Genomic DNA, 10,542 nt, shown 5'->3' with positions numbered 1-10,542 from the left:
CTCACTTCGGCTAGAAGAGGGACTTCCTTAAGAACAAGGTGCCCGTGGACTTCGTCAGGGAGCGTCGGAAGGTGAAGCGGTAGTACGACGGGTTCAAGGTGAGGGTGAACTCGCTACCGGAGGCCATCCGGCGGCGCTCCGACGAGTACAACGTTGGCGAGGAGCTGCATGCCAGGAGAAGGCAGAGGAGGATGCGGGGATAGAAGCGACATTTCACGTGGGCCAGACAAGCTGGCGGGTCTACGTGTTGCGCCACGTAGACGAATTTGGTAAAGACGTTAGTCCTTCAGCAGGTAAAATTGTTAGGTTATTTATAAAACTGGCACGTGAAGAATGGCAAAATCTTAGAATATCCCCAGCAGGCTGCCTACTTCGTTTTCTACCCCAATCCCATCAGGTCATCCACAAGTCCGTCTCCCTCCAAAACCCACACATCCTCTGCCACCCTCGCCGCGCGGCGCCTCCGCCTCCGCCCCCGCCGCGGCGTCTACATAACCGCCATAACCACCGCACCCACCTCGCTCCCCCATTCGTCGGCCGCAGCTCCGTCTCCCGCCATGCAAGCGCCCGCACACACCCTCGGGCTCCGCCTGCCCCCTCCTTCCTCCTCCGCACGCCGCCGCGCTCGCCGGCCCGTCCGCACGGCGGCGGCGGCGGCCACCCAGGCGGCGCCGCGGCGGGAGACGGACCCCAGGAAGCGGGTGGTGATCACGGGGATGGGGCTGGTGTCCGTGTTCGGGAGCGACGTGGGCGCCTTCTACGACCGGCTCCTGCAGGGCGAGAGCGGGGTCGGCCCCATCGACCGCTTCGACGCCGGCAGCTTCCCCACCCGGTTCGCGGCCCAGATCAGGGATTTCTCGTCGGAGGGGTACATCGACGGCAAGAACGACCGCAGGCTCGACGACTGCCTCCGGTACTGCATCGTCAGCGGCAAGAAGGCGCTCGAGAACGCCGGGCTCGCCAAGGGCTCCGATGCGCACGCCAAGGTGAGTTTGTGTGTGTCGGTGAACAAGACCGTTTTTTTTCGGAACACGCGTTTGATAGGTTGCTTGTGGTGTTGATTTCGTAACTCATGCTCGAGAACAACTCTGCATACCGTTCACTTCAGGAAGCAATTGAATTTTGCATCGTGTCTACTGAATTCAGCCATGCTAACGAACACTTGGGTTTTGCTTGAAATGTATTGACCTTTTCTATGATTAGAGATTTGAATTTTATTAAAGTAGCAGAGATCTGTTCTAAGGAGCAAATATTTGATGGCAGAAAGCATTTCGATTTTAGTGGAAGCATTTTTGTACAATGCGCCAAAACTTTTGGTCAGGTAAAATTTGTGCAGAATGTAGGTTGTGATTTATGACTGATTATAAGTTGTGTATAAGTTGCTAGATTGCTTCAGACGAACAACCACAAGATCCCTGAAAACATTCGTAGGATTAAATCAAAACCCAATTATCTCCTTTTGATTTTTGTCAGAGCACAGGAGTTGTTTGGCATCATTGACAAAGCTGTCATAGAGCAGTTTTTCCACCCTATTGCCTGCGAATGAGCGCGTACCAATACATTCATACCTGTCATAGGTTTCTGATTTTATATCCGTTTTCCATTTTGAAAACTTGTTTCCCTAATTACGTTATTGCTAACAGCTTGACAAAGTGCGTGCTGGAGTTCTCGTGGGGACTGGCATGGGTGGCCTTACTGTGTTTTCTGATGGCGTTCAGAATCTCATCGAGAAGGGATACAGAAAAATTTCGCCTTTCTTTATTCCGTATGCTATAACAAACATGGGCTCAGCGTTGCTTGCGATGGATGTTGGTTTCATGGGTCCTAACTATTCAATTTCAACTGCATGTGCCACCTCCAACTATTGCTTTTATGCTGCTGCCAACCATATACGGCGTGGTGAGGCTGATATCATCGTTGCTGGTGGTACTGAAGCTGCAATTATTCCCATTGGTCTTGGTGGTTTTGTGGCCTGTAGGGCACTATCACAGAGGAACGATGACCCGGCAACTGCATCTAGGCCATGGGACAAGGAGAGAGATGGTTTTGTTATGGGCGAAGGTGCTGGTGTACTGGTATGTTTTGCTGCTACCAGGTTTCTGAATACTTAAATATGAACTACATGTTGTTTTGAGTCTAAGAGTCTTTGCATGATTTTCATCGTTTCCATCAACATTTGCTGCTTTTAAGTGCTTCGTTTCATGTTGCTTATCACTGTGAGTGCTGGTCATTAATTTGAGCAGACAATTAAGTGTTTCTATTCAGTCACATGTACTGCTATAGGTACTTAATCAATGGTAATCTCATTGGCAATAGGTTATGGAGAGCCTGGAGCATGCAATGAAGCGTGATGCACCAATAATTGCAGAATACTTGGGAGGGGCGGTAAACTGCGACGCTTACCATATGACTGATCCTAGATCAGACGGACTGGGTGTATCATCCTGTATCACAAAGAGCCTCGAAGATGCAGGTGTTGCACCGGAGGAGGTATCTGTATCTATCTAGAACACAAGTCCAAGCATCTTTAATCCTGCACGTAGCCAAAAAACAAAACATTGGTTTGGTTCAAAAGTAAATCAATACTTTCATCCGGGGACTGGTTGGAAGTTGAAAGGCCCGTACAAATGCGTGATCACATCTGTTCATTGTTTTAAAATATTTTGTTCTACTACCTAGCTGCAGTTCCTGATTGTGATGTTTATGGCTTTAAATATTCTGATCATTGATGCAGATTAACAATCTGCCCTTTATAATTTTTTGAAATGTTTTTATCTTTTCTTTGAAAAGCTCCCTTTTTAATTTGATTATATGCTTTTTTAGGTGAACTACATCAATGCGCATGCAACTTCCACACTTGCTGGTGACTTGGCTGAAGTAAGAGCCATTAAGCAAGTCTTCAACAATACATCTGAGATAAAAATTAACTCAACAAAGGTTTATTTGCCTCCATCTGGAACTTTGTGTCTTCTTCTTTTAAATTGGAAGGATTCATTTTGTTGCATCTTTATATTCCCTAATGTGGTTTGCTGCCTTCCTTGCCAGTCAATGATAGGCCATTGCCTAGGTGCAGCTGGTGGATTAGAAGCTATTGCCACGGTAGAAGCCATAACTACTGGATGGGTGCACCCTACCATTAATCAATTTGTAAGTACAATGTAAATTTTTTATCTCTTTTTCTGCCGAGTGATGATTCAGAAAAACCAGCATAATTTGCATAAAAAGTTAATATAACCATTTGTTTACATCTGAATCTCTAGTGTTTAATGAAATTGAGACATGTTTAATACAAGCTATGGTACAAGGGTATTACAAAAGCTTCATTTGATTCTTGCCATTTCTCAATTCACTTAACAGTCTCAATATGTGAGATAAAGATCTTATTTTTGCAAAATTCATTGTTCTTTGTTGCAAGACTTGCTCATGTTTCAGTTATCATCTTGCAGAACCCAGAGCCTGAAGTTGAGTTCGATACAGTAGCCAATGAAAAGAAGCAGCATGAAGTGAATGTTGGTGAGTGTTTCCATTTCCTCATTTCTTGAAGGAGGCTCACGTGATGTTCGCAAGGCTGTAAAATAAAAGTTACCATGCAGATTGCAAGTGACAAAGAATCATAATTGAATTTTAGTTTTTACCACAACAATCCCAGATTTCTTGCCCGTGATACATATAACCAATTTACTAGCCGTTCTTAAATACAACAGTTATGTCCCTGTTCTGTGTGTCTGATGCATATTTGCTGTCCTTAAAATGCAGCCATCTCTAATTCCTTTGGATTCGGAGGACACAATTCGGTGGTAGTATTTGCTCCATTCAAGGCATGATTCGTCCTTGATACATACGTATACAGCCTGCAGCATGTTCTCACGATTGGTAATTTAGTGAGGAATTTCTTAGATGTAGCACATGATTTTTCCTCTTCTTTTTAACCAGCTTCAAAGGATCAAGTTTTGATTCATCGAGTTATGCTGCCAAAAGCAGATATGTTTGTTTATATGCCAATTCTTTCGGGTGCTCCTCATGTATGTGTATCCACTCTATTGGCCTCTCTGCTCGATCAGGTATATAGGCATTGCCAGAATTGATTTTTGGCGGGCAAATAAGCCACGGTCTCCCATCCCAATGCCTGCCTCGAGGTCGAGGAGGAGAGGGGGGTATCGTACCATGGACGGAACGTGGGAAACCGGTCTTCCTGCCGGCCGACGCGTCGGTTTCCAACCAGCCCAAACCACCCCCGCCGCCGGCCGTTTCCCTGACCTGCGCCGGCCCATCCTCCCGGCCTGGCCCAAGCCAACGCGCCCCGCGCTGCCCTTGCCGTGCCGAGTCCCAGCCGGATCCCCCTCAAAGCACGACAACCCCACGCCGCCGGCACCGCCGCACCACCGAAACCAACCCTACCCAAACCAGATCGCATCCGATCCCCCATCTCGCCGCCGAATTCGCTCCGATCCGCCGCCATGGACGACGACGACGACGTGTCGCCCGACGCCTCCCCGTCGCCCGACGCCTCCCCGTCGCCGGCCTCCTCCCCGGGGGGCCCGCCCTCCGCCGCGCTCCCCGTCGCCGACCCCGTCACCGTCGCCTCCGCGCCGCCGGGGGGCGGCTACGCGGTCGCGCTCCCGATCCACCGGACCGCGGCGTCCCTGTACGCCACCGCCGGCGGCGGGGGTGGGGGTGGGGGCGGGGGCGGCGGCGGGAGGGAGGACGCGTGGAGCGAGGGCGCCACCTCCGCGCTCATCGACGCCTGGGGGGAGCGGTTCGTCGCTCTCGGCCGCGGCAGCCTCCGCCACCCGCAGTGGCAGGAGGTCGCCGACGCCGTCTCCTCCCGCGACGGCTACTCCAAGGCGCCCAAGTCGGACGTCCAGTGCAAGAACCGCATCGACACGCTCAAGAAGAAGTACAAGGTCGAGAGGGCCAAGCCGGTCTCCTCCTGGCAGTTCTTCGACCGCCTCGACTTTCTCCTCGCGCCCACCTACGGCAACAAGCCCGGCTCCGGCGGCGGTGGCGGCGGTGGGCACAACTCTAACAGCCGCAGCCCGGTCCCTGCAGCGCTGCGGGTGAGCTTTCCGCAGCGCAGCCGTACGCCTCTGATGCCCGCGGCTGCCTCTGCAGCCAAGCGGAGGCCACCTTCCCCCGAACCTTCGGTGTCCTCCGAGTCCTCCGACGGCTTCCCGCCTCTGCCGGCTCTCCCGGCGGCAAACGGGAAGAGGAGGAGGACGGATGAAGGCCGCGCAGACGGTGGCAGCAGCGGCGACCGCACACAGGGCCTCCGTGACCTGGCGCAGGCGATACGCCGCTTTGGCGAGGCGTACGAGCGGGTGGAGGCTGCGAAGCTGGATCAGGCAGCAGAGATGGAGCGTCGGCGCATAGACTTCGCGCGGGAGCTGGAGTCGCAGCGCGCGCAGTTCTTCCTCAACGCGCAGATGGAGCTCACGCAGGCCAAGAATCACGCCTCTTCTGGCGTGGCCACCATCCCTGCTGGTGCTACCACTGTTGGTGGCTCATCTCGTAGAATGTCAATGGCTACCGATGCCGGTGGTAGCAGCAATCACCATCACCATAGCCGGTACCGCATCAGCCACGGTGACCGGCACCGTAATGCCCCACGCTCACATTACCAGCAATACCATGACAACAATCACGCTGCCGCCGCCGCCGCTGCAAGTGAGGGTGAGCAGTCCGACGAGGAGGAGGAAGACGATGAAGAAGAAGAGAGCCAGTAATTTCTTTCGGTGATTCACCGTGTTTTAAGAATTTGTATCGGTATCGCCTTAGAATTGTTACATTGCTCCAATTTAACTTATATATGTGTCCTCAAGAAGAGATGATGACTTGGGAGCGGTGGAAATTGATCATTTTAGTAGAAGTACTAGTATTAGCATTAGATAGTCCCTTGGTGTACCACGATGTTAGTCAATTTGTTGCTTGTTTCTCCACATTGCATTAATAACATCTGATGTGATCTCATTTGTGCCAAGAATTGGCGAAATCGCCATTGAATGTCATGCTGGGACTGGAACTGGGAGTTGTATCAATGCTGGCTCCTTTTGGGACAGCATTCAGCCATGAGAGTTGGTGAAACTGATGAATTGTTGGAATGCTGTGAAGATTGTTTGGAGCAATGAATAATGCTCTGTCTTTTGTAGTTTTATAGAATGAGTGAGACCTTATAAAGAGTGGAGTTCAGATGATGCCTGACAGATTTGTTCTTCCAATGTCAGAATGTTGGCTTCTGCTTCTGCTTTTCTGTGCTGTACTGTATGCAGAAGAGATGGAGTGGGCATTGCTTGAGCAGTAGCGCAAGTGCAACCAATCATAAAAGAGGGAAGGCTCTTCTTCTCCTGCCTGCCAGTCAGCAGGAAAAGAAGCGGAAAGCACCGAGGAATCTGACTTTTCTGCATCTCGCAAGAGATCCGTTGTGTGAATTATTATATTTCATTCTGCGAGCAGGACGGCGACCTGTCAACGCAAAATGGATCTTTTTACAGCATACTGTGATATTGAGCGCATATGATCACTTTAATGCATGGATATACAAGTATACAACAGTTATACAAAGTCAGGGGGTGGGAGCGCAAAAAGAAAAATGTGCAACAATTATGGAGACGCGGGGAATCGAACCCCGTGCCTCTCGCATGCGAAGCGAGCGCTCTACCATATGAGCTACGTCCCCCTGATGCGTGACGAGATACTAAATCCTAATTATCTCTTCATTTCATTTCGGCACACCGCATTCCATCTTACTGCATGCGCAGCGTTTCCTCGACAGGTTTATCCGCATAGCATCGTCACGGTGCCCTGCTAGTCTGCTGCCGAGGTAAATGGATGCTTGCATTTGCCGTTTCTGTCAGCGTCAACGAGCCTGTGGGCCGTGGCTGTGGTGTGGACGATGGGGGGATTCCTTCCTCGCTTGAGCAGTCGAGCGCGCTGAACTGCTGAGCGTCGTATGGATGGTGGTTGGTGACCCGGTCCGGAGGAACGACACAAAAATGTGGCGCCTTTGCCATTTGCCAAAGAGAATTCAGAACTAACGGCGATGGCATGATCGCATGAGAGCAATCAAGCAGCAGAACAGCCGAACAGGCGTGGCTGTGGCGCAGCTTGTTCCAAAAAGAAGACCCCCCGATGCTTCGACAAGATACCAACAAGCAGTAGAGACAGGCCACCGGCCGCTCCCTCCCTGCACTGCAGTGCACACGTTTCCAAGGGCACGGTAGGCCGCCATCTTCAGATCAGCACAACTGCACAAAGCATGACGGTTTCTTGCATTTCCGAATGCCACACAGGTCGTTGTAGACTCTGAGACCACTGGATGCGAGTTGCAAACAAGAAGCAAATTCTTTTAAACGAATTACACGCATACATTCAATAAAAGCAACCAACAGCTCTAGGACTTATTCAAACATCCAGCTAATGTCTGGTAAAGATTTGGTAGTGTCTATAAACAAAAACTAGGAGCTAATCTCTGATCAGTTAACCGGAAACAGCACAAACGAAACTAATCATTGAAACAACATGGCGAGCTGCATCCTTCTTGGTGGGAGGTCCACCGTCCACGACAATATACAGAAGCACAGCTTTCGCCGCCTTACAAGTTACAACAGGGATGATCCGCGCGCGCTAAATCTTCTTCCAGAGCTTGTCGCAGATCTCAACCGGTGGTGTCGTCTTCTCAAACTCGAACTTCTCCAACTTCTTCCCGCTCCTGTCGACAATGTCTGATTGTAGCTAAGGAATTCCATAGTGCCATAACTTTTATTGTCGAAGGTGATATCAAGTGCAAAGACAACCTCAAAGCAGCATTAGATTATGCACAAATTCTTTTGTGTGAACAGGGAAAACGGCAACAAAGTGGAAGGATACAGCCAGAAATCTTATCCTGGTCTTCGAAATTGGGCATGATATTTGTAACTGACACGCACATGGAAAGCATACGCCTGCATGAGAGGTATACTCAGTCAGTTATTTCTTACTTCAACTCAGAAACAGGGTAAGCAATAATGGAGACAATGTTGCTAAAGACTGAAATTCAATTCATACTTAACTATAGACACCATTAAATTTTACTGAACAAGTACTAATCCATTAATTTTGAGCAGTTTTTGGCATTTTGCAACATTGTTGCTGAAATCTCCAAAATATGAGGAAATCTAGTGCAATCATAATATACAAGGGGGAGGAAAGATGAGGCAGGAGGCAGCACAGATCAGCAGCGGTCTTTTCCAAAATGCATGCAGCAGAGCACTAGTTAATATGTCCAGCTCTTCTAGGATGGAGTCTTTCAATAATTTCAGCATCCAGACAGACATCAAACTGAGTAAAGTTTTGAAAGCAAAAAATGACATTTCAAACATAATGAAAAATTCTCAACTCACTCTGCCTTCTGCATTTCTTTCTTTTTTTTCTTGACAGCATCCTTTCTTTCTTCAATAGAAGCTCTTTGTCGGTCTAGGTTATCAAGCTCATCATGTAACACTGTGTTGACAGCATAGTGTACATAAGTAACTCAAATTCTCAATCTTTAAAGCACAAGTTTTAGACCATAGAGATGCTGAAGAAAGAACTTATCTTAACTCTTGGCGAAGCTGTTTCTCTTCCTGGAGTTTTTCTTCCATCTTGTTTTGCAATGCATTCAGTTCATCATCAGTAATGGTTTCAGCTTTTGCTTTGTCTATCTTTTCCTTGCAGGAGCGTATTTTTTCCTGACATTCTGTTATGCAAAAGGAACAATTCATTAAGATGGCAATACTGTTCTGTCTCGGAAGTTTATTTTTCCACAGTAGGTTTCAGGAGCCACCAAACAGTTTATTGTTAATTCTATCCCCATTAGTTCTGCTCGCTGAAGTCTTAACTACGTTTTTGTAAAGATATATATGCAGCACTCAATCTAACATACATGTGCATCTATCATGAGCGTACACTACCAAGAATGTTTAGGTGTGTACAATAATGAATGAAATGAATTCAGAGAAGAATACTTGTTTCCAAAAGCTCAGAAGGGGTTAGCAGGTTGTTGGGAAGGAATACTGTACTAAGGTGCCATGGTTTGGTAGTAGAAAATGTTCGATAAATGCTAGACAGACTAGCATTCTTTTATACCCTCTGATTATTGTAAGCTTTCCGTGCGATAGAGGGCAGCTGGCCATTGTAAAGGGATAATACTGCAGTGCTATGGTATGGGAGAAGAAAATATTTGATTAATGCTGATGGGCAAATGTGCCTTTGAACTCTCTCGTAACCTTCTCAAGCAATCAATCACCAAAAAGGTATAGCTAGCACTGAATCTTTAGTTTGCTACATTTGCAGGCAGAAAAAAAGATTGTTGCTTCTAAGTTGATTCTTGAACCCTGTGAAAGTGTTTGAATGCTAGTCTTGCTAAAAAAAATCCCTGGTGCAAATGTGAGGATTCACATCAGTGGGTTCCAAGGATCTTTAGTTTATTACATTTGCCGGAGTGGGAAGGATTTTCGCTTCTAAGTTGATCCTTGAACCCTGTGCAAGTGTTTGAATGATAGTCTTGCTCAAAAAAATCCCCGATGCAAATGTGAAATGAGAGGATTCACATCAGTGGACCCAAATGAAATTAGTGATTTACTCAGTTTCCCTGTGAAAAGGAAATGCATTTTTTTAATGCTAGATAGACCCAACCTAAAGTGCTCAAATTAGTAGCGAAATCGGCTAAATTACTCTAAAATCGTTCGAATCAAGTCTCAACTAGAGCAGACGCACATGGCCACCACAGGAGAAACAATTCCCAGCAGGGCAGGAGAGAACCGAACCTCTGATCTGTAGGTCGAGGTCGTCGGAATCGGATCGGCAGGCGGACAGCAGCATCCCCGCGGCGGCGCCGGTCTGCGCGTTGGCGTCGTTGTCGTTGCTGGCGCGGAGCACGCCCGCGAGGTCGTTAGCGTAGGAGAGGATTTCGTCCACCGCCGGCCGCTTGTCCGCGTCCGCCGCCATCAGACTGGCCGCCCCCGCCCCCGGCCTCGCGCCGACTGGAACCCTAGCCCCTACTCCCCACCTCCTCCCGCCTCCCCCACCCGGCGCCGGTGACGAGGGACGCTGAGCGGCGTCGCAGGCAAGGGAGTCGGGGTGCGCGGTGGACGGGTACGTCAAGAGCCGCCCTCGCCGCCGGCGTCTAGGCGCCGCCGCCGCGGTTACTGGGGTGGGTGGGAGATCAGAGGGATTTGAATTGGAGTGGCTCGCGCAGTGCTGCTGCTCATCATCGGCTCGCTCAACTGCTTTCCTGCCTGATTTGGGGTAAGGCTGGAACCGGAAAGAGGGCTGCTGCGAAAGTTGGGCCTTCGATAAGCTTGGGCTTTCGGCCCACTCTATGGGCTGGCCGTTGAGCATAGCATACAGTCTCACAGACTCACAGAGTCACAGGCAGATTTCAGGGAGCAGACGACAAATGGCCCGCATTAAATTCAGCTCTGGATACGTTCATCATACGTCTCGATCAACAGCGCCGCTTGTGTTGCGTGCACTTGCGGTCAATGCTCTGTAGACTGTAGATGTACTCCTATCTCATGCAACGGCCAT

General features: G+C 49.2%; 3 protein-coding genes and 1 non-coding gene across 4 annotated transcripts; 2 read left to right on the top strand and 2 right to left on the bottom strand.

The window, feature by feature from the left end:
- Positions 1 to 387: 387 nt before the first annotated feature.
- Positions 388 to 3,994, top strand: LOC117864470 (3-oxoacyl-[acyl-carrier-protein] synthase I, chloroplastic). Its single transcript, XM_034748587.2, has 7 exons — positions 388 to 986; positions 1,644 to 2,075; positions 2,317 to 2,490; positions 2,824 to 2,937; positions 3,046 to 3,147; positions 3,447 to 3,513; positions 3,757 to 3,994. Exons 1-7 carry the CDS (start codon positions 558 to 560, stop codon positions 3,822 to 3,824), a joined length of 1,386 nt encoding a protein of 461 aa, XP_034604478.1. The 5' UTR covers positions 388 to 557; the 3' UTR covers positions 3,825 to 3,994.
- Positions 3,995 to 4,143: 149 nt separating this feature from the next.
- Positions 4,144 to 5,967, top strand: LOC117864471 (uncharacterized). Its single transcript, XM_034748588.2, has one exon. The coding sequence runs from the start codon at positions 4,458 to 4,460 to the stop codon at positions 5,721 to 5,723; it is 1,266 nt and encodes a 421-aa protein (XP_034604479.1). The 5' UTR covers positions 4,144 to 4,457; the 3' UTR covers positions 5,724 to 5,967.
- A 633-nt stretch (positions 5,968 to 6,600) lies between these two features.
- Positions 6,601 to 6,673, bottom strand: TRNAA-CGC (transfer RNA alanine (anticodon CGC)). Its single transcript has one exon. It is a non-coding gene; the product is annotated as a tRNA-Ala (tRNA).
- Positions 6,674 to 7,319: 646 nt separating this feature from the next.
- LOC117862660 (kinetochore protein SPC24 homolog) lies at positions 7,320 to 10,251 on the bottom strand. The gene is made up of 5 exons (XM_034746161.2): positions 9,780 to 10,251; positions 8,569 to 8,710; positions 8,376 to 8,477; positions 7,864 to 7,937; positions 7,320 to 7,718 (listed from the first exon to the last, which is right to left on the bottom strand). Exons 1-5 carry the CDS (start codon positions 9,958 to 9,960, stop codon positions 7,621 to 7,623), a joined length of 597 nt encoding a protein of 198 aa, XP_034602052.1. The 5' UTR covers positions 9,961 to 10,251; the 3' UTR covers positions 7,320 to 7,620.
- Between the last annotated feature and the right edge of the window lie 291 nt (positions 10,252 to 10,542).

This window comes from Setaria viridis, chromosome 7 (genome assembly GCF_005286985.2).
Source record: "Setaria viridis chromosome 7, Setaria_viridis_v4.0, whole genome shotgun sequence".
Classification (NCBI taxonomy): Eukaryota; Viridiplantae; Streptophyta; class Magnoliopsida; order Poales; family Poaceae; genus Setaria; species Setaria viridis.
The sequence above is the reverse complement of the archived record's forward strand: the minus strand, read 5'-3'. Positions and strand labels throughout refer to the sequence as shown.

Excerpts from the sequence above, each read along its gene's own strand:
- LOC117862660 (XM_034746161.2), bottom strand. The coding sequence starts at position 9,960 with ATGGCGGCGGACGCGGACAAGCGGCCGGCGGTGGACGAAATCCTCTCC. Across the intron at positions 8,711-9,779 it reads CCTCGACCTACAGATCAGAG|AATGTCAGGAAAAAATACGC; the intron begins GTTCGGTTCTCT and ends TTTGCATAACAG. Across the intron at positions 8,478-8,568 it reads CAGCTTCGCCAAGAGTTAAG|AGTGTTACATGATGAGCTTG; the intron begins ATAAGTTCTTTC and ends TGCTGTCAACAC.
- LOC117864471 (XM_034748588.2), top strand. The coding sequence starts at position 4,458 with ATGGACGACGACGACGACGTGTCGCCCGACGCCTCCCCGTCGCCCGAC.
- LOC117864470 (XM_034748587.2), top strand. The coding sequence starts at position 558 with ATGCAAGCGCCCGCACACACCCTCGGGCTCCGCCTGCCCCCTCCTTCC. Across the intron at positions 2,938-3,045 it reads TAAAAATTAACTCAACAAAG|TCAATGATAGGCCATTGCCT; the intron begins GTTTATTTGCCT and ends CTTCCTTGCCAG. Across the intron at positions 3,148-3,446 it reads ACCCTACCATTAATCAATTT|AACCCAGAGCCTGAAGTTGA; the intron begins GTAAGTACAATG and ends ATCATCTTGCAG.